The 21,738-nt window shown below is 53.5% G+C and overlaps 1 protein-coding gene across 1 annotated transcript; it reads left to right on the forward strand.

Moving 5' to 3' along the window:
- Positions 1-3,593: 3,593 nt before the first annotated feature.
- On the forward strand, positions 3,594-20,132 carry TBC1D24 (TBC1 domain family member 24). The gene is made up of 7 exons (XM_054391073.1): positions 3,594-4,552; positions 6,760-6,777; positions 11,221-11,379; positions 12,676-12,739; positions 15,268-15,363; positions 16,536-16,770; positions 19,978-20,132. Exons 1-7 carry the CDS (start codon positions 3,594-3,596, stop codon positions 20,130-20,132), a joined length of 1,686 nt encoding a protein of 561 aa, XP_054247048.1.
- Positions 20,133-21,738: the final 1,606 nt, after the last annotated feature.

Consider the following 21,738-nt stretch of genomic DNA (forward strand, 5'->3'; position numbering starts at 1 on the left):
CTCAATCTCCCCTCTCCCAGCTCAAAGCCATTGCCCTTTGCCCTGTCACTGCAAAAGTCCCTCCCCAGCTGAGGAATCTGGGGTTGTTCAGCCTGGAGAAGAGGAGGCTGAGGGGAAACCTTTCTTGCAACAACTCCCTGAATGGAGGTTGCAGCTAGGTGAGGGTTGGGCTCTTCTCCCTAGTCTTGGGTGATAGAGGGAGAGCAAATGGCCTGGAATTGTGCCAGGAAAGGTTTAGGTTGGAAATGAAGAAAAATCTGTTTGCTACAGGAGTAGTCAAGGATTGGAACAGGCTGCCGGGGAGGTGGTGGAGTCCCCATCCCTGGAAGTGTTCCAGAACCGTGTGGCCATGGTGGTATTGGGTTGATGGTTGGATTGGATGCTCTGGGAGGGCTTTCCCAACCCAAACAATCCTATGAATCTCTTCTGTGATGGCACCTTCTGACAGTCTCCTCCCCACCATCCTCCTCTGCTGCCCCTCCTCTGCTGCCCCTCCTCTGCTGCCCCTCCTCTGCTGCCCCTCCTCTGCTGCCCTTCCTCTGCTGCCCCTCCTCTGCTGCCCTTCCTCTGCTGCCCTTCCTCTGCTGCCCTTCCTCTGCTGCCCCTCCTCTGCTGCCCCTCCTCTGCTGCCCCTCCTCTGCTGCCCTTCCTCTGCTGCCCCTCCTCTGCTGCCCCTCCTCTGCTGCCCCTCCTCTGCTGCCCCTCCTCTGCTGCCCTTCCTCTGCTGCCCCTCCTCTGCTGCCCCTCCTCTGCTGCCCCTCCTCTGCTGCCCCTCCTCTGCTGCCCCTCCTCTGCTGACCCTCCTCTGCTGACCCTTCTCTGCTGCCCCTCCAGGCTTCCATCACTCTGCCTGTTCCACTCACTCCCTCATGGCAGGGCACAACCAGCCACAACCAGTTAGCCCTTCACTACTGACCATGGGACAGCTTCTGCCTCCTCTTCCCACCAGCTGAAAGTTAAACATTGCTCTTTACATGGCTGCCAGAAGGAGGAGAACTTGCCCAGGGTGAGGGAGGGGTGGAAGAAGTTTGGGAAGGAGTGGGAGGAGGAGATGAAGGCTGGCTGCAGTTTTCCTCAGATGTCTTGAGCTCTTCTCCTTTGGCCAGTAACTGTTCCCATTTGAGACCTGCTGGCTTCCAGTAGCTGTTGGCACAGTGACAGGAGCTCTGCACCACTGCACTGAAGCACACTCATTCTGTTGGGTTTGCAAGCACAGTTAAGAGCTGGTCATGCTCTGACAACCTTGACATTGCTCATTTGCTGTGCTGTCATTTTTCTTGCAGCATCTAGAGCTCTGAAGAGTGCGAGGAGCCAGGCCTGCTTGCAGAGCCAGCAGATTTGTCTCAGGTACAGGACTGTGAGCTGAAATCAAACCTTCTGACAGCCTGAGTTCCATCCTGTAGCCATGGACTTCAGCAAGCTGGCTGAGCAGCACATGCTGCACAAAGTCATGGAATCACAGAAGGGTTTGGGATGGAAGGGACCTTAGAGGTCATCCAGTTCCAACCCCCCTGCAGTCAGCAGGGACACCTCCCACCAGCTCAGGTTGCTCAAGGCCTCATCCAGCCTGGCCTTCAACACCTCTTCCCTGGAGATATCCACAGCCTCCCTGGGCACCAGTGGCTCCCCACCCTCACTGGAAAGAATTTCTTCCTCTTCCCCAGGCTCAGTCTCCCCTCTTCCAGCTCAAAGCCATTGTCCCTCATCCTGGCACTTCCAACCCTTGTCCAAAGTCCCTCCCCAGCTCTCCTGGAGCCCCTTCAGCTACTGGAAGGCTACACTGAGATCTCCCTGGAGCCTTCTCCAGGCTGAGCAGCTGCAACTCTCCCAGCCTGTCCCTACAGAGGAGCTTCTCCAGCCTCTGATCATCTTTGTGGACCCCTCCAGCAGCTCCAGGTCCTTCTTGTGCTGGGGGCCCCAGAACTGGAGGCAGTGCTGCAGGTGGGGTCTGAGCAGAACAGAGCAGAGGGGCAGAATCCCCTCCCTTACCCTGCTGTTCTCTCTGCTTTTGCTGCAGCCCAGGGGTGCAGTGGGTGCAGCCATGCTGCCTGCTGGGACACAGCTGTACCTTAAGGCAGGAGTTAACTGGTAGATCTCAGGAGCTTGTGGCTTGAGCAGCTAGAGGCCAGAACTTGTTTGCTCAGCTTGTGGTGCTGTGGCAGTGGTGTTAGATGTTGAGCTCTCAATGGTGGTGGCAGCAGGCCCTCTACAGGGGGGTTCCATCATAGGCTTTTCTGCAAGGTCAGGACTACAGAAATAAGAAGCTTCATGAAGGTGTTTTAAGATGATTTCAGCCTGTACCACAGTCACAGGATCATGGAATGATTTGGGTTGGAAGGCACCCTGAAGTTCATCCAGTTCCAAACCCCTGCCATGGGCAGGGACACCTCCCACCAGCCCAGGTTGCCCAAGGCCTCATCCAGCCTGGCTTTGAACACCTCCAGGGAGGGGACAGCCACAGCCTTCCTGGGCAACATGTTCCAAAGTCTCGCCACCCTCACTGCCAAGAATTTCTTTCTCCTCTCCACTCTCACTCTTCCCTCTCCCAGCTCAAAGCCATTTTCCTTCGTCCTGGCACTGCCAGCCCATGTCCAAAGTCCCTCCCCAGCTCTCCTGGAGCCCCTTCAGGTACCAGAAGACTGCTCTAAGCTCTCCCTGGAGCCTTCTCTTCTCTAGGCTGAACAGCTGCAACTCTCTCAGCCTGCCCTCAGGATGGTTTTGCCCTGCACTCTCACTTGTTCAGGCACCAACCTGACTGGCTGCACATCTTTGTTATCCTGTGGAAAAGAGAAATGGTACCAGATGAACAAGCTCATCTCAGTGGCTGTGTGCCCACACAAGTCCTACCTAATCCCACCAGCATGGAGAGATGACTAAGAACGGGTGGCTATGACTAGCAGGAGGCCAGCATTTTCTTGTCCCTGGCCACACAGAGCAGTGGAAGCCGCCTGGTAGTATAGATGAGAGTTGCTGCTCCAGAGAGCTAGGAAGAGAGGTTGCAGACTGGTCAGGCTTGGCAATGGGTGGGTTTGGAGTCATAGGCTTCTAGAAAAACTTACTTGGTGTGAGGGTGCTGGAGGCCTGGAGCAGGCTGGCCGGAGACGTTGTGGAGTCTTCTTCTCTGGAGACTTTCAAGCCCCACCTGGATGTGTTCCTGTGTGAGCTGCCCTGGGTGATCCTGCTGTAGCAGGGGGGTTGGACTGGATGCTCTCCAGAGGTCCCTTCCAACCCCTACCTTTCCGTGGTTCTTGGAGAAGTTAACATACAGAGATCCATGTCTCAGCTTTGACCTTCAGCTGGGGGAGATGCACTTCCCATGGAGATGTCCTCAGCTGTTGCTGGCCATTGCTGACTTGCTTCATTCTGAGTTACAGAACAGCAGCAAACGGCAACTTCCTTTGAGTGTGTCTGCGGCAGAGCAGAGTTCTGGCCTTGCAGGAACAAGTTGGTGTAGCTGTTCCTGAAGGAAACAGGAGGTTGCCTATTGCTGAAACCTCTCTTTTGTGTTGCTTTGTGTTTCGCAGGAGAAGCTGGGAGTCACTTAATGCCTGCCTAAGGCCTCCAGTCCCCCCTGCTATGCTTCTCCTGGCGCCATGGATGAGTACAGCCGCTTCGTGGACTGGGACAAAATGGATGCTGGTGCCCAGAGCCAGGATGCGAAGGAGCTAAGCTGCACCGAGTTCCAGGAGCTGAAGCAGCTGGCCCGCCAGGGCTACTGGGCCAAGAACCACTCCCTGAGAGCCAAAGTGTACCAGAGGCTGATCAGCAGCATCCCCTGCCGCACGGTGACGCCCGACGCCAACGTCTACCGCGACATCGTGGTGAAGATCGTGGGCAAGCGCAGCAGCGGCTCCCTGCCGCTGCCCGAGTTTGTGGACAACAGCCTGGTCCCCAGCTACTGCCTGAACGCCGAGGGCGTGGGGGCCGTCCGGAAGATCATCCTCTGCGTCGCCAACCAGTTCCCCGACATCTCCTTCTGCCCCGCGCTGCCCTCCGTCACCGCCCTGCTGCTGCACTACAGCAGGGACGAGGCCGAGTGCTTCGAGCAGGTCTGCCGCATCCTGGCCTGCAACGACCCCTCCAGGCGCCTCATCGACCAGACCTTCCTGGCCTTCGAGTCCTCCTGCATGACCTTCGGGGACCTGGTGAACAAGTACTGCCAGGCGGCCCACAAGCTGATGGTGGCGGTGTCGGAGGACGTGCTGGAGGTGTACTCGGACTGGCAGCGCTGGCTCTTCGGGGAGCTGCCCATGGCCTACGTCGCGCGCGTCTTCGACGTCTTCCTGGTGGAGGGCTACAAAGTCCTCTACAGGGTCGCCTTGGCCCTCCTCAAGTTCTTTCACAAAGTCCGAGCCGGGCAGCCCCTGGAGTCTGACAGCATCCAGCAGGACATCCGAGCTTTCGTCAGGGACATCGCCAAGTCCGTGTCCCCCGAGAAGCTGCTGGAGAAGGCCTTCGCCATCCGCCTCTTCTCGCGGAAGGAGATCCAGCTGCTGCAGATGGCCAACGAGAAGGCTCTGCAGCAGAAGGGCATCACCGTCAAGCAGAAGAGGTAGGGCTCCTGCTACAGGGTGCTCAGCAACCCAGGGGGGGTTCCCAGCAGGACTGACCCAGTCCTGGGTGCTGGTGGGGAAGCCCTGCTAGGACATGCTGATGGCTCTGCTCAGTGTGAGTGACCCAGCCAGTCCTGGGTGCTGGTGGGGAAGCCCTACTGGGACATGCTGGTGGCTCTGCTCAGTGTGAGTGACCCAGCCAGTCCTGGGTGCTGGTGGGGAAGCCCTACTGGCACATGCTGGTGGCTCTGCTCAGTGTGAGTGACCCAGCTGGTCCTGGGTGCCCTGTGGGGAAGCCCTACTGGGACATGCTGGTGGCTCTGCTCAGTGTGAGTGACCCAGCTGGTCCTGGGTGCTGGTGGGGAAGCCCTACTGGGACATGCTGATGGCTCTGCACAGTGTGAGTGACCCAGCTGGTCCTGGGTGCCCTGTGGGGAAGCCCTACTGGGACATGCTGGTGGCACTGCTCAGTGTGAGTGACCCAGCTGGTCCTGGGTGCTGGTGGGGAGCTCTACTGGCACATGTTGGAGTCTCTGCTGATTGTTTTTCCCTGTACAGTGAAGTGTTGCTGGGGTTCCAATGAAAATTGTAAGTGAATACAAGAGAAACAAAGCAGTTTCCCATAGCTTACTCAGTAATTAATTGCCAATTACTTTTTACAGATAGATATTAATTGCAGGTATTGTATCCCCGAAGTGCCTTCACAAGCTGCTTTTAAAGTAAAAGGCATTTTAGCAAAGCTGGCCAAAACACTGATACATTTCTTGGAAGAGAAGTCCCCAGCTGTCCAAATTCCTTCCTGACCAGGAGGTTATTTGTCTAAAATGTCCACGTGGTGCTACCCAGTGCTGTCAACTCAGCAGTTTCTTTAATGCAAGTAGGCAAGCATTGGCCCAGCTGGGAATGTTTTGCTGAGCTGGGAATATTTTACCAGAGCAAGGCAGAAATAAGTCTTATTTACAGGTTACTTTTAAAATGAGCCTGACTGCAAACCTCCTCAAAGTCCACAGTACAGTCACCATGGGTAGGAGTTGGCCTGTTTGGTGATGGGTCCATGGACCATTAGGAGCTATGATTTGCAGAGAAGAGGGAACATCCTGATCCAAACTATAGAAAGTCTGGGTTGGAAGGGACCTCGAAAGGTCATCCAGTCCAACCCCCCCAGCAAGGACACCTCCAAACTAGAGCCTTGTCCAGCCTCACCTTAAATATCTTCAGGGATGAGGCCTCAACCACCTCCCTGGGCAACCTGTTTGCAGTGTTCCATGGTGCAGAACATGTTCCTAACATCCAACCTAAATCTGCTCTGGTCTCATTTCAAACCACTGTCCCTTATCCTATCACTGCAGGCTTTGCAAACAGTCCCTCTGCAGCCTCCTTGGAGCCCCTGCAGGTACTGGAGGGTTGCTCTAAGGTCTCCTTGGAGCCTTCTCCAGGCTGCACAGCCCCAACTCGCCCAGCCTGTCCCCACAGGGGAGCTTCTCCAGCCCTCTGATCATCTTGGTGGCCTCCTCTGTCCCTCTCCAGCAGCTCCAGGTCCTTCCTGTGCTGGGGGCCCCAGAGCTGGAGGCAGTGCTGCAGGTGGGGTCTGAGCAGAGCAGAGCAGAGGGGCAGAATCCCCTCCCTGTGCTGCTGCTCTCCCTGCTCTGGCTGCAGCTCAGCACACAGCTGGCTCTGGGCTGCCAGGGACCATTGCTGGCTGCTGGGGACTTTGTCACCAACTGACACCCCCAAGGCCTTCTCCTCAGCACTGCTTTAGAGCCACTCCTTGGCCAGCCTGGATTTGTGCTTGGGGTATCCCCCAGCATTGTCCTGCTGTGGGCTCACCTCAGATTGGATCCCAGTGTGCCTGCTGGAGCAGTGAGCATTTCTCCAGTGCTCCTTAGGACATGAGGGAGTTCTCCTGTCCAGCTGTACTTGGCCTGTGAATTATTTTCCAATCAGCTAACTGCAGGCAGATAGCAAAAAAAAAAAAAAAAAAAAAGAGGAAAGAATTATTTTAACCTGTCTGTCTGTCTGGTTGTTGTTCTGGTGCTTGGCAGCTGGAATCACACCTTGCTTTGTCTCTCTCCAGGCTGCTCTCAGTCACTGTGTGCTGGATCTAGGAACTCACTGATCTTCTCTGTCTTTTTTTTTTTTTTTGTCTTTCTCCTTACCCCTTCTTCTTCTGTCAATCCCACCCCCTCTGCACCCCTCCTGTTTGCAGTATTGCATCTCCCCAAAGGTAGGTCAAACACTTGAGTCTCTGTGCTTTGCTCCTTCCCTCTGTCTTTGGCTGAGTGTTTTTCCTGGTGCTGGTGCTGGGGCAGGAGGAGCTGGGCAGCAAGCACAGCCTCTGGGTGCTGCTGGGTTAACACTGGGGCAGGGTTAGCTCAAGGGCTGTCAGGTGGGGGCTGGGGGCCCAGCTGGATAGCACAGCACTGCCATACAGCCATGCAAGCCTCTGCTTTCACAGGATTGTTTGAGTTGGAAAAGGCCTCCAGGGTCATCCAGTCCAACATCCACCCAACCCCACCATGGACACCAAACCACAGCCCCAAGGGCGATGGCCACAGGGTTCTGGAACACCTCCAGGGATGGGGACTCCACCACCTCCCTGGGCAGCCTCTTCCAGTCCCTGACCACTCTTGCAGCAAAGGAATTGTTCCTCCTCTCCAACCTAACCTCCCCTGGCACACTTTCAGGCCATTGCCTCTCCTTCTATCCCCTGAGCCTAGGGAGCAGAGCCCAAGCCCCAGCTGGCTCCAGCCTCCTCTCAGGGAGCTGCAGAGAGCAATGAGGTCTCCCTCAGCCTCCTCTTCTCCAGGCTCAACACCCCCAGCTCCCTCAGCTGCTCCTCCCCAGCCCTCTTCTCCAGACCCTTCCCCAGCTCTCTTGCCCTTCTCTGGACCTGCTCCAGCTCCTCAATGTCCACTCAGTCCCTCAATGGGCAGTGAGGAGCCCAGACCTGACCCCAGCACTCAAGCTGTGGCCTCCCCAGTGCCCATTCCAGGAGCACAATCCCTGCCCTGCTCCTGCTGCCACCCCATTGCTGCTCCAGGCCAGGCTGCTGCTGCCCTTCTTGCCCACCTGGGCACTCCCTGGCTCCTCTTCAGCTGCTGGCACCCAGCACCCCCAGGCCCTTCTCTGCTGGGCACTTTGCAGCCACTCTGCCCCCAGCCTGGAGCCTTCCTGGGGTTGTTGTGACCCCAGGGCAGGACCCAGCCCTTGGCCTTGTTGAACCTCATCCCATTGGCCTCAGCCATGGATCCAGGCTGGCCAGGTCCCTCTGCAGAGCCTCCTGCCCTGCAGCAGATCAACTCTGCCACCCAGTTTAGTGCCATCTGCAAACTGCCTGAGGCTGCCTCCATGCCCTCAGATCATTGCTGAAGACATTAGAGTCCTGGGCCCAGTGCTGAGCCCTGGGGAACACCACTGGTGAGTGGCCACCAACAGGAGTTAACTTCCATCCCCCACCTCTCTTTGGAAACAGCCATCAGCCAGCTCTTAATCCAGAGTGGAAGAGAGTAGTGTAAACAGTGGGATGAGTCCTTTCTGCACCAGAAGAAAAAAGTCTGAACAGCTTCAGCAGCACATTGTCAGAAGTGCCAGGTGATGTCCCACACCCACACCTGCTACAGATGTGAGATGCCCTCAACTGCCTTTTCCTCTTTGCAAGCTTTCTGCAGTTCATTATTTCAGGAATTAAGTTGGAGTGAGCCCAACCTGGCCCACTCCTCACAGTACCTTCACCCTGGGTTCTGTTGATTTTGAAGCAGGGAGTGGGTTTGCAGAGGCAAGATCTCAGGGCTGTTCCCCTGTGTCAGGGAGGGCAGAGTCACTCAGCCATAGAGCATTCATGGTTAATGAAGTCATTCATCAGGGCCTGGCCTGAAAAGCAAATCTTACAGGACAGAGCCCAGTGGATTGTGATGCCTGATAAGCAGAGAACTTGGAAAGGAGACAACTGCCCTGTGACTGTTAACTACCACAGCTGGAGGGGGTTCAGTTCATGCCTTGGAGAGCCCTCTGGCCTTGTTGCAGATCAGAGAATCCTAGAATGGCTTAGGTTGGAAGGGACCTCAGAGATGATCTGCTGCAACCTCCCATCCGTGGGCAGGGACACCTTCCACTAGTCCAGGCTGCTCAAGGCCCCATCCAGCCTGACCTCAAACACCCCCAAGGAGGAGGCATCCTCAACCTCCCTGGGCAGCCTGTGCCAGTGTCTTCCCACTCTCCCTGGAAAGAATTTCTTCCTAACCTCTAAATCATGAAGATCTGTTTGTAAAGGGATGTCCCACCTGCCAGGAACAGCTGTACTCAGCTGAGCACAGGCCTGGAGTGGGATCTGGGTGAGAAGGTCCTTAAAAATCAGCACTTCAGAGAGGCCAGGAGAAGGAACAGGCAAAAGAAAGGGTACATGGGGACTGAAAGCCACAAGGACTTCTGGTTAGTCGCCCAAACTGACCACAGCAGAGTGAAAAATGCACAAATCTGTGAGGCTTCCTTGTTTGAGCAAGCTTCAAAAATGTTTAGGCATTTGTTACTAGCTCTCAGCCTAATTATCATCATTCCTCTCCTCCAGAAGTCCACTCTAAGCCCTGGCTGCTTTTTAATTCCTCAGATGTGAGGAAAAACCTGATTTTTTTCACGAGCTGAAACCAAGGCTCTGCTGTGTAGTGCCACCAGTCTTTACCTGCAGACCCAACAGGACCAGGAGATCTCAGCCCTAAAGTGAGATTCTGAAGATGTGGCTTCAAGTCTTGGCTCATACCTTGCTTCTTGGTCTCCCTGTTCCTCATCTTGGTGTGTTGCACAAATAATGTTCCAGTCAGTGACACTGGAGGTTTTCAGCCCCCAACCTGCAGCTTGCTTCAGTAGGAGTCCTTGTAAGCTCCTTGCTAATTAAATAGAATCATAGAATGGTCCAGGCTGGAAGGGACCTCCAAAGGTCATCTAGTCCAAGCCCCTCTGCAGTCAGCAGGGACATCCCCAAGTAGATCAGGTTGCCCAGAGCCCTGTCAAGCCTCAGCTTGAATATCTCCAGGGATGGAGCCTCAACCACCTCCCTGGGCAACCTGCTGCAGTGTTCCAGCAGCCTCCTGGTGCAGAACTTGTTCCTAATGCTTGCAGCAGTGAAGGTGGTGGCTTGGTTTATTTTGCTGGAGGAATCAGAGAAGCACAGAGTGGTGGAGGTGGAAGGGACCTCTAGAGATCACTGAGTCCAAACCCCTGCCAGGGCAGCTCACACAGGAACACATCCAGGTGGGGCATGAAAGTCTGCAGAGAAGGAGACTCCACAACCTCTCTGGGCAGCCTGCTGCAGGCCTCCAGCACCCTCACACCAAAGAAGCTTCTCCTCATGCTGAGGTGGAAGCAGTAATTTTATTTTCAACTGGCCCAAGGTTCCCTTCAGCAGAAGTGCTGCCAACATGTTTCAGAGAGCATTTCCCAGTGTCTCCAAGCCAGCACTGCTCTGAAGCACAGCACTGCTGGCTGCAGAGGGTTGGACAGGGTCACCTGTGAGGGTCCCCTCCAGCCCAATGCCATCTGTGAGGCTTCTACAGGCAAGATCCAAAACGTGTAGCTCGTGTGGCTGAGGGAGTGAGCCCAGCTCTCCAGATGGGAGCAGAGAGGCAGTGCTGAGGGCCTCTGTGCTCCAAGGAACCAAGAGGAAAGGAATGTGTCATTGTCACACAAAAACACCACCAAGAACTGGCAGATGCTTGCAGCTGAGCCCTTGCATGCAGAGCAAACTGCCTGAAGCTTCTCAATGAATGCCTGCCCAGCAGCTCAGTGTCTTGTGCAAGCTCCTTTGTCACCTCCACCATGGACTTGGCTGTCACTCCAGTGTCTTTAACATCAGCCATGGATGCACTAACACTGTTTAATCCCCAGGCTCACAGGCTGTGTGCTTCTTTAACCTGAGAACTGGAGGCTGCTTGGGGTGATGATGATGATGTTTAGTTTTATTGTTACCTTCAGGTGTTTCAAGGCCATGAATCAGTTCTTAGATGTGTATCACTGGTGGGGGGGTTGCTTTCCAGGGTGTCCAGAGTTCCTGTTGCCAGACTCTGTCTGTAACCATGAGCCTGGGAACTCTCTGGGTTCCTAATGAAGTGGAAGTCAGTGGCAATGACATGGTTCCAAGAGGTGAACCTTGCCAAGAGCTTCGAATGTTTGCCTTGGATTAAAATTCTTTTAGCCTGGTAAAAGTACTGATTCCTCTAGCATTTCTGAGGGGGTTAGGAGTTCTCTAATTTCATGATACAGGCAAGACCTCAGAGGGGGAAAAAAAACACTCCCTGTGCCTTTCAGAGCCTGGCTGTTCCTTTAGGTGCTTAACACCAGTGCCAGGGAGGCTGCCTCAGGCAGCAGACACAACCTGAGCTATCTCAGGTCATGGCCATCCCACCTGGCCCTCTATTATGTCCTCTGGCTCTAAAGGAAGAGGAACTGCTCCAGGTATTCCAGGAAGGCCAGATCACTGCCTCTGGAGGTCTAGGTTGTAGCTGGTTATCCTCACAAAGTCTAAACCTTCTGAGCCCCTGGGCTGGAGCTTTGAACCACACCATATCTGCCAGGGTCTTTCAGAGTTCAGCTGCCTTTGTGTGTTGCTGTCCAGCGGTCCAAAACTTGTTTTGTTGTCCCACTCTTGTTTCTGACTGCTCTGCGTTGTGTTTCTCAGGCAGAATGTGCACTTAGCAGTTCATGCTGAGAACTTCAAGTCTGAAATTGTCAGTGTGAAGGAGATGAGAGATATCTGGTCCTGGATCCCGGAGCGCTTTGCCCTTTGCCAGCCCCTCTTGCTTTTCACCACCTTGGAGCATGGCTGCAGTCTAAGCAGGTAAGGAGAGTCTCTCCCCACTCCTCTCTGCTGCAGGGTGGAAAGGAGCAGCTGGTGAGCTGTTGACTGGAGTGACAGAAAGGCTGTGCCTTGTCAGAGCTTGGCCTGCAGAGTGTTAGTGGTGGTGGGATGTAGACGTGACAGAGCCACAGCGTTTGACCCTGTGGCACAGCAGGGGCAGCCATTTGGACTGGCCAAGGCCAGTCAAACTTGGGCCAGTTCCCAGAACATGCTGGCTTGAGACTGGTTCATCCCCCAGTGGGTGTGAGTGGTTTAACTCCATGGCTGCTCTGCAGGCTCCTGGGATGGACAACTACATTCAGAGGTGTCCAAATCACAGGGCAGCTGGAAGCTGGAGATGCCTCTACCTGTCAGGCTGATTGTTGGGGTAAATTAGAGCTCAGTTCTCTTTGCCCTTGACACTGAAGTCTCTAATCCTGTAGCTCCCAATAATGACTTCAGCATCTGCAGCTGGGGTGGTGAGGTGGAGAGTGACCTGCTGTCCCACGTGCCTGGGAGGCAAAGGAAAACCAAGCAAAACTGGATGCATCAGCATTATCTTCTGTGAAAGCTCTTCAGACACAGCCACCAGGGGACAGCTTCCTTGGGGAAAATCCTGTCAGAGGCCACTGTTGTGAGATGCTCAGGGGGCTGGAGCACCTCTGCTACAAGGACAGGCTGAGGGAGCTGGGGGTGTTCAGCCTGGAGAGGAGGAGGCTTTGGGGAGACCTAAGAGCAGCCTGCCAGTACCTGAAGAGGGCTACAAGAAGGATGGAGAGAAACTGTTTGCAAAGGCCTGCAGGGACAGGATGAGGGGCAATGGCTCCAAACTGGAGAAGGGCAGATTTAGATTGGGTATCAGGAAGAAGTTCTTCACTGTGAAGTGGTGGAACACTGGAACAGGTTGCCCAGGGAGGTGGTTGAGGCTCCAACCCTGGAGATATTCAAAGTAAGACTCGATGAGGCCCTGGGCAGCCTGATCTAGTTGGGGGTGTCCCTGCTGACTGCAGAGAGGATTGGACTGGATGAGCTTTGGAGGTGCCTTCCAGCCCAGACCATTCCATGAGTCCATGAGAGGGGGTCTTGGAGTTATTCTGCAGAGGCACAGGAAGCTGAGCAGAGAGGAACTGCTTGATAACATTCCTGTACACTGCACTGCTCCTTCCAACAGACTGTAAAAGGCATTTGCAGGAACCTCCTTGGTCTTCAGATGTCTTCTTTTGCTGTGCCATCAGACTTTAAGGGGGAGAAGAACTGGAGCTGGTGGTGCTTATTTTTGTGTGCTCTGCACTTCAGGTTCTACTCTCACAGTGAGGGCCATGAACCAACACTTCTCCTCATCAAGACCACAGCAAAAGAGGTGAGTGAGGCAACAGGCAGCTGTGTCAGTGAGGGCTTAGGCAGTCCTGTAGTGCTGCATTGCAACACAGCTTGGTCATGAAAGGGACCTGCCTTGCTTGGGGGTTTGCTTCCCTAACAATGCCTGCTGTAAATGGTTCCATTTGTGCCTGTGGGCTCTGCATTCTTGGCTAAATTGTCTAAACTAGCTCTTAGTCAGCTATTCTCCTGCAAGTGATGTGGGATGAGGGGCTGGAGCCACTCAGGGAGCTCTTGGACAGACTTTTAAAGGCAGAGTAGAGAGGGAGAGGCTGGGGAGCTGTGCTCAAGTCGTGATTCGTGGGAGATATTTCGATTTTCTCCAGGATGCAAGGAGAGAAAGTGGCAGGATTTAAATGGGATGAATAATATTGGGCTACACAATGTGGAAACAAAAGCTTTTAGCTTCATCTCTGTCCTCTGCTGTGAGGACAGGCTGAGGCAGCTGGGGTTGTTCAGCCTGGAGAAGAGAAGGTTCCAGAGAGACCTTAGAGCAGCCTTCCAGTAGCTGAAGGGGACTACAAGAAGGCTGCAGAGGGACTGTTTGCAAAGGCCTGCAGGGACAGGATGAGGAGAATGGTTTGTAATTAGATCAGAGCAGATTTAGATTGGGTGTTGGGAACGATTTCTGCAACCTTGAGGGTGGTGGAACATTGGAACAGGTTGCCCAGGAAGGTAGTTGAGGTCCCTGGAGATATTCAAGTCAGGTTTGACAGGGCTCTGAGCAACCTGATCTAGTGGGGGATGCCCCTGCTGACTGCAGGGGGTTTGGACTGGATGAGCTTTGGAAGTCCCTTCCAACCCAAACCATTCTATGATCTCAGTCTTGCCTGAAAAAAACCCAAACCAAACCAAAAGCAAACAGAGGTGTGAGAACCTGAGGAACCTGGGATCAGAACACAGATGCCTTATCTAAGGAGCCCTGCTTCTCTGCTGCCTTATCTAAAGAGCCCTGCTTCTCTGCTCTGCTGTGTGTGACAGTCTTGGACAGCACAATGTAGCAACAGCAGCTGCAGCCCAGGCTTGTTTTAATCAAACACTGCAGAGAATAAAAAAGCTTCTCAGAACTTCCAAAGAAGGACACAGAGGTGCTCCCTGTGCTGAGTGTTGGTTATCTGCACCACCAAATGCTCTGTGTTAAACATGAAGCTGTTCTTGCAGTGCACCAGGGGGTACAAAGGTGCTGGGGGGCCTGGAGCAGCTCTGTGAGGAGCAAAGGCTGAGAGCCCTGGGGCTGAGAGCCTGCAGAAGAGCAGCCCCAGAGGGCAGCTGAGCAATGCTCAGCAAGAGCTAAAGGAGCTGTGGGTAGGGGGCAAGAGGCTGGGGCCAGACTCTGCTCAGTGGTGCCCAGGGACAGGACAAGGGGCACAAACTGGAACCCAGGAGGTTCCTCCTGAACAGGAGGAGAAAATTGTTTGGTATGAGGGTGCTGGAGGCCTGGAGCAGGCTGGCCAGAGAGGTTTTAGTGTCCCCTTCTCCAGAGAGCTTCCAACACCCCCTGGGCATTGTGCTTCTGGGCAAGCTGTTGTGGGTGCCCTGCTTGAGCAGGGGATTGGACTGGGTGATGTCCAGGGGTCCCTTCCAACCCCACCATGCCTGGATTCTGGAGTTATATTCCTACTTAAGGTGCTGCAGGGTGTTTGCCCATGAAGCAAGCCCATTTCCACTCTCCATCTCCCTGCTGCTCACACTCCCAGCTGTTTCAGGCTTCTGTTTCTGGCCATCCCAGTCTGCACTGACAGGCCAATGGCTGACAAAATGCTTGAGGTATCTGAAGGGAAGAAGGAAATTTCAGTAATTTTGGCCTAGGAGCTCTCTCTGCTTGTGATGCTGCTGGAGGCTAAACAGTAAATGCACCTTAGAACAATTCTGTTTAACCATAGTCTCCAGGGGAAAAAACTAATGCAGGGCTGCTTCCAACTGCTTCATTGTTTGGTCTCTGTCCACTTGGCAGTGATGCTCCTGCTGAGAGATTCACAGACTGGTTTGGGTTGGAAGGGACCTGAAAGCTCATCCAGTTCCAACCCCCTGCCATGGGCAGGGACACCTCCCAGCCCAGGTTGCTCAAAGCCTCATCCAGCCTGGCCTGCAACACCTCCAGGGAGGGCACAGCCACAGCCTCCCTGGGCAACCTGTGCCAGTGTCTCCCCTTCCTCACTCCAAGGAATTTCTTCCTCATCTCCAGTCTAAATCTCCCCTCTCCAGCTCAAAGCCATTGTCCCTCACCCTGTCACTCCCAGCCTTTGTCAAAGTCCCTCCCCAGCTCTCTTGCATGGAACATTATGTTGGAACATTTCTCTTCTAAGGCCTCAGAGATGTGAAACAATTTCTGGAGCTCCCAGGATTTCAGGATACCCTCCAGGGGATTAAATCTATCTTTAGATTTGAGTACTTGTGCTGCCTTAATCCACTTGTACAGAGGTTTCAGGCTGAAATGAAGCCTTCAGCTGTGGGCTGTGGGTTTGGGCCTCAGCTGGTCTCCCACCCTTTGCTCTGTGCTCTTTGTGCCAGGTCTGTGGTGCTTATCTCTCAACGGACTGGAGCGAGCGCAGGCGAGGAGGCAACAAGCTCAGCTTCTTTGGAACTGGGGAGTGCTTTGTGTTTAGGGTGAGTAAAATGTGCCCCATCACTCCCCACCCAACCACTGGGGGGCTCTGAGGAACTCTTAACTTCCCTTCCACTTGAAGAGGCTGCATGATGTGTCCCCCCCAATCTGAGTAAACTCTACTGATCTCTTAACGTGGAGGAGAAAAGTTCACTGCTCAGGTTTGTGAGGAAAAAACCCTCCCTTGGCCTTCTGGCCACACTCCAGGAGACCACTGGCCTTGTTGCACTGCTGTCCCATGGATAAATTCTTGTCGCCCAGCACTCCATGTGAAGGTCCTTCTCCAGGGAGCTGCTTCCAAGCAGGTCAGCTCCTAGATCCATAGGAGTAAATGTTCTGCAGAGCAGAATTTCCACCCTTTGGATCTTTCATGGTTTTGGTCACTGTTCTTAGCCAGCTGGCCTTTAACCTACTCCTTTGCTGAAAAGATGCAATAAAGTCACTCAGAAAACCCTCAACACAGGAAGGACATTGACCTGATGGAGAGGGTCCAGAGGAGGCCATGGAAATGCTCAGGGGGTTGGAGCAGCTCTGCTCTGAGGGAGCTGGGGGTGTTCAGCCTGGAGAAGAGAAGGCTCCAGGGAGACCTAATAGTGACCTTACAGGACCTGAAGGGGGCTACAAGAAGGCTGCAGAGAGACTGTGTGCAAAGGCCTGCAGGGACAGGCCCAGGGGCAATGGCTTCAAACCAGAGCAGAGCAGATTGAGATTGGATGTGAGGAACAAGTTCTGCAGCAGGAGGGTAGTGGAACACTGAAACAGATTGCCTTAGGGAGGTGGTTGAGGCTCCATCCCTGGAGATATTCAAGGTAAGGCTGGACAGGGCTCTGGGCAACCTGATCTAGTGGAGGATGTCCCTGCTGAGTGCAGGGGGTTGGACTGGATGACCTTTGGAGGTCCTTTCCAACCCAGACCATTCTACGATTCTACCAAACCCTGCAGCATTCCTTCACTCACCTGAAGAAAACAACAAAAAAAAAAAAAAAAAAAAGCAAAGATATAAAGAAAGAAAAAAAAAAAGCAAAGATATAAAGAAAGCAAAGAACATCTGGCCCGAAGCCAGCTGGATCCAGTGCTGACTGCTGCTCCCACAGGTGGGGTCTGAGGGGCTTGGGGAATGTCCTTTGCTGCGCACTGACCAAAGCTTTGCCTCTTTCCCTGCCCCCTTGTGCAGCTGCAGCCGGAGGTGGAACGCTACGAGTGGGTGATCATCAAACACCCAGAGCTGGCCACAGCAGGTTCAGAGGCAGAGAACCATTCCTCAGCAGCTGCCAGCATCCTGCCTCCCAGCAGTGGCCCAGCAGAGCCCTCAGATCGCCTCTCCCCCTTCCTCTCAGCTCGGCACTTCCACCTGCCTTCCAAAACAGCCTCCATGTTCATGGCTGGCAGCAGTGAGTGCATCATCATAGGTGAGTCTGCCCAGCTCCCCAGGCTTGCATCCTGCCAGCTCTTCCTAGCCACAGGCACAGGATCCTCCTTTGTGTTGGGTAACAGCAGCAGGTTTTGGGCACTTCCAATGGAAGTGCCCAAAACCTGCTGCTGTTACCCAACACAAATTTTCTCTGTGGGAATACTTGATGGATGTGAAGCTCTTAAGCACAGCCACACCTTCACACAATGCCAGCTTGGAAGGGGACCCCAAGGATCATCTGGTCCAACCTTTCTTTGTCACAGTGCAGCTGAAATGAGCTGGCACAGCACCCTGCCAAGCTGAGCCTTCAAAGTGCCCACTGCAGGGCACTCCCCTGCTGCCCTTGGGAGATGATTCCAGTGTCTGGCTGTGCTCATGGGGAAAATTTTCCTTCTGGAGCCCAATGGAAATCTCCCCAGCAGTAATCTGAACCCATCAGCCCTTGGCTTCTCCATGGGACTCCTTGGACAAAGGGAGTCTCCATCCTCCTGGTAGCTACCCTTGGTCCATGATGATAAGTTCTCCCCTGAGCCTTCTCTTCTCAAAGCTGAACAAGCCCAGCTCTCTCATGATGAAAAATAGCTCTTGAAGAGGAACCAACTTTGCATTGACACAGGAGAAACTATAAACCATGTTAATTCTCCTGGAACTTTATTGCCCCCCTGGTACAGCTGACTTTGGCAGAAGCCTTGCTTAGTAAAGTTGTCACCTCTCTGGGATTTACAAGGAGCAGGTTTGAAATCATAGCTGTTCTTTGCCCAAAACTTTTACTTGACACTTGTTTTAGGAGAACAACTGGCATGGTGGTTGTCCTCTGCAACATCCAGAGAGGCCTGGACAGGCTGCAGAGGTGGGTCCATGCCAGCCTCATGAAGTTCAACCAAGCCAAGTGCAAGGTCCTGCAGCTGGGTTGGGGCAATCCCAAACAGAAAGCCAGGCTGGGTGGAGAATGGATGGAGAGCAGCCTTGAAGGGAAGGACTTGAGGGTGCTGGGGGTGCAAAGCTGGCCATCAGCCATGGCCTGGGCTGATCCCCAGAAGGGTGGGCAGCAGGGCAAGGGAGGGGATTCTGCCCCTCTGCTCTGCTGAGACCCCACCTGCAGTGCTGGGGCAGCTCTGGGGCCTGCAACACAAGAAGGACATGGAACTGCTGGAGCAGATCCAGATGAGGCCACAAAGATGATCAGAGGGCTGATGAGGGGCAGCCTGCCCTGTGGGGACAGGCTGACAGAGTTGGGGCTGATCAGCCTGGAGAAGAGAAAGCTCCAGGGAGAGCTTAGAGCAGCCTGCCAGTACCTGAAGGGGCTCCAAGAAGGCTGCAGAGGAACTGTTTCCAAAGGCCTGCAGTGATAGGATGAGGAACAGTGATTGGAAATGAGAGCAGAGCAGATTTAGGTTGGATGTTAGGAACAAGTTCTGCACCAGGAGGATGGTGGAACACTGGAACAGGTTGCCCAGGGAGGCAGTTGAGGCCCCAGCCCTGGAGATATTTAAGGTGAGGCTCCACAAGCCTCTGCCTGAAGGGGTGCCAGGAAAGCTGTGGAGGGACTTTGGACAAAGGCATGGAGTGACAGGATGAGGGGTGAAGGCTTCAAACTGGGAGAAGCTGGATTTAGATGAGACATGAGGAGGAAATTCTTCCCCATGAGGGTGGGGAGACACTGGAACAGCCTAACCAGCCCCAGGGCTCTCAGCCTTTCCTCACCACAGACATGTTCCAGTCCCTCCATCATCCTCACAGCCTCCCTTGGGCTCTCTCCAGTAGTTCCCTGTTGCTCTTGAAGTGGGGAGCCCAGAAGTGGACACAATGCTCCAGCTGTGGTCTCAGCAGGGCAGAGCAGAGGGGCAGGAGAACCTCCCTTGCCCTGCTGGCCACACTCTTGTGAATGCACCCCAGGATCCCATTGGCCTTCTTGGCCACAGGGGCACATTGCTCTGCCATGCAGAACTGCTTGTCCACCAGCACTCCAAAGTCCTTCTGCATGGAGCTGCTTCCCAGCAGGTCAGCTCCTAGATCCACAGGAATGAATGTTGTGCACAACGGCAGCTGCAGAGCAGAATTCCTACCCCTGGGATCTTTCACTGCTTTGGGTTACTGTTCTCAGATCATTGCCCTTTACCCACAGGGGAATTTTCCTTTCTGTTCCCTGACACACTTCTCTCAAGATTTATTTCACTTCACTACATTTTCTGACTTAGAGTCACAGAATTGTCAGGGCTGGAAAGGACCTCAAGGCTCAGCCAGTTCCAACCCCCCTGCCATGGGCAGGGACACCTCACACCACAGCAGGTTGCTCACAGCCACATCCAGCCTGGCTGCAAAAACCTCCAGGGGTGAGGCTTCCACCACCTCCCTGGGCAACCTCTGCCAGTCTCTCACCACCCTCATGGGGAACAACTTCTTCCTAACATCCAACCTGAATCTCCCCATTTCCAATTTTGCTCCATTCCCCCCCAGTCCTATCCTGGCTTTGCAGGCCACAGAGCATCACAACCACCTCATCCCAAAGGTTCACTGATCACTTGTGTCAATGCTTGAGCATGCAGAGACCAATGCAAGAATCCAAAGCTTGGTTTTCAAACTTCTTCCTAACATCCAATCTGAATCTCCCCACTTCTATTTTTGTTCCATTCCTCCCAGTCCTATTCCTACCTGACACCCTCAGAAGTCCCTCCCCAGCTTTCTTGGAGCCCCCTTCAGATACTGGAAGGCCACAAGAAGGTCTCCTCAGAGCCTTCTCCTCTCCAGTCTACAAAACCCCAACTCTTTCAGTCTGTTCTCATAAGAGAGGTGCTCCAGCCCTCTGCTCATCCTCGTGGCCCTTCTCTGGACACCTTCCAGCACCTCCAGATCCTTCCTGGAACAGAGGCTCCAGAACTGGACCCAGAGCTCCAGGTGTGGTCTGAGCAGAGTGGAGCAGATGGGGAGAATCCCCTCCCTGGCCCTGCTGGCCACACTTCTCCTGCTGCAGCCCAGGATCTGGTTGGCTCTCTGGGCTGCAAGTGCTCCCTGCTGGGCAGTTTGTAGCTTCAGGGTCCTCCAGCACTGAAAACCAAATCTTGACGGTTGGGCTCAGTGATCTTGGAGGTCTCTTCCAACCATAACAGTTCAGTGGTTTAAATGCAGGCATTTGAAGCAGGCTTCCTCAGCTTCCCACGGTGAGAAATGCAGAGCCCCCCTCACCCTTGTCTTTGTCTCTCCACAGGGGGAGGTGATGGCCAGGCCCTTTACCTGGATGCAGACCTGAACCATGGAAGGACCAGCCACTGCAATACTTTCAACAATCAGCCTCTCTGCTCTGAAAGCTTCCAGATCTCTGTCTTGGAGGTGTGGGGCTTCAGGGACACCATGAATGGCTGACGTGAGCGTCGTCAATCAACCACTGTGTCACTTGTCCTAGGATTCCCAAGGCAGAGTCCAACACAGGAGCCAAGTCAGAACATCACTTCTGCTGGGCCCAGTGTGTTCTGGGGATCCCCCAGGGGTGCACTTGACTGCAGGGCTTAGTTGTTTACTGTTGTTTTATTTAAGACAAGTCCAGGCGAAGTCTTAACTTTGTGCATCTTAACTCCTTCGCTTTTTACCTCTAGAGATCTGCACTCAGGTCCTGTCATTAGGTAAAAAAACCAAGGGAATGATTTCAGGCCATCCTAAAAGGGTACAGGTCAGGAGCCCAGGATAGGTTTGCAGCTGGATGCAGTTGCTCAGAGCACAGAGCTGGCTGAGGTGTGCTGGAGAGCTGTGTGCCACCTTCAGCAGCAGTATCAAATGTCTGCTCAGAGGGACACTGCTGACCTCAGAAGAGCTGTTGCTGAAATCTTTGCCCTGCTGTAGGCAGACAGTGTGCAGACACATCAGGACCACTTCCTAAGCTCTCAGAGCCCTCAGTTCTCACAAGAACCTTGGACCTGAACCCTTGGCACATTCCAGTTGAATCTGTTTGAGGAGTCTTGCCTCTGAGAAAAGCACCCAGACAGGACAAGAATATCTGAGAGGCTTAATTTTGTTTACATTCCTATTCCATATCAGTATGAAACTGATTCATGTTGAGGCAGCTGAAAGCTACAGCATGTGTGCAGTGCTCAGAAACTTCCCTTGCTTCCTCTTCCCTGGGAGCTGAACTGAGATTTCCCTCTGAGAATTACTAAGCTGAACTGAGCTTTCCCTCTGAGAATTACTAAACTGAACTGAGCTTTCCCTCTGAGAATAACTAAGCTGAACTGAGCTTTCCCTCTGAGAATAACTAAACTGAACTGAGCTTCCCCTCTGAGAATAACTAAGCTGAACTGAGCTTCCCCTCTGAGAATAACTAAACTGAACTGAGCTTCCCCTCTGAGAATAACTAAACTGAACTGAGCTTTCCCTCTGAGAATAACTAAGCTGAACTGAGCTTCCCCTCTGAGAATAACTAAGCTGAACTGAGCTTCCCCTCTGAGAATAACTAAGCTGAACTGAGCTTCCCCTCTGAGAATAACTAAACTGAACTGAGCTTCCCCTCTGAGAATAACTAAACTGAACTGAGCTTCCCCTCTGAGAATAACTAAACTGAACTGAGCTTTCCCTCTGAGAATAACTAAGCTGAACTGAGCTTTCCCTCTGAGAATAACTAAACTGAACTGAGCTTCCCCTCTGAGAATAACTAAGCTGAACTGAGCTTTCCCTCTGAGAATAACTAAGCTGAACTGAGCTTTCCCTCTGAGAATAACTAAACTGAACTGAGCTTCCCCTCTGAGAATAACTAAGCTGAACTGAGCTTCCCCTCTGAGAATAACTAAGCTGAACTGAGCTTCCCCTCTGAGAATAACTAAGCTGAACTGAGCTTTCCCTCTGAGAATAACTAAGCTGAACTGAGCTTCCCCTCTGAGAATAACTAAACTGAACTGAGCTTCCCCTCTGAGAATAACTAAGCTGAACTGAGCTTTCCCTCTGAGAATAACTAAACTGAACTGAGCTTCCCCTCTGAGAA

Source organism: Indicator indicator, chromosome 22 (genome assembly GCF_027791375.1).
Source record: "Indicator indicator isolate 239-I01 chromosome 22, UM_Iind_1.1, whole genome shotgun sequence".
In the NCBI taxonomy this organism is placed as follows: domain Eukaryota; kingdom Metazoa; phylum Chordata; class Aves; order Piciformes; family Indicatoridae; genus Indicator; species Indicator indicator.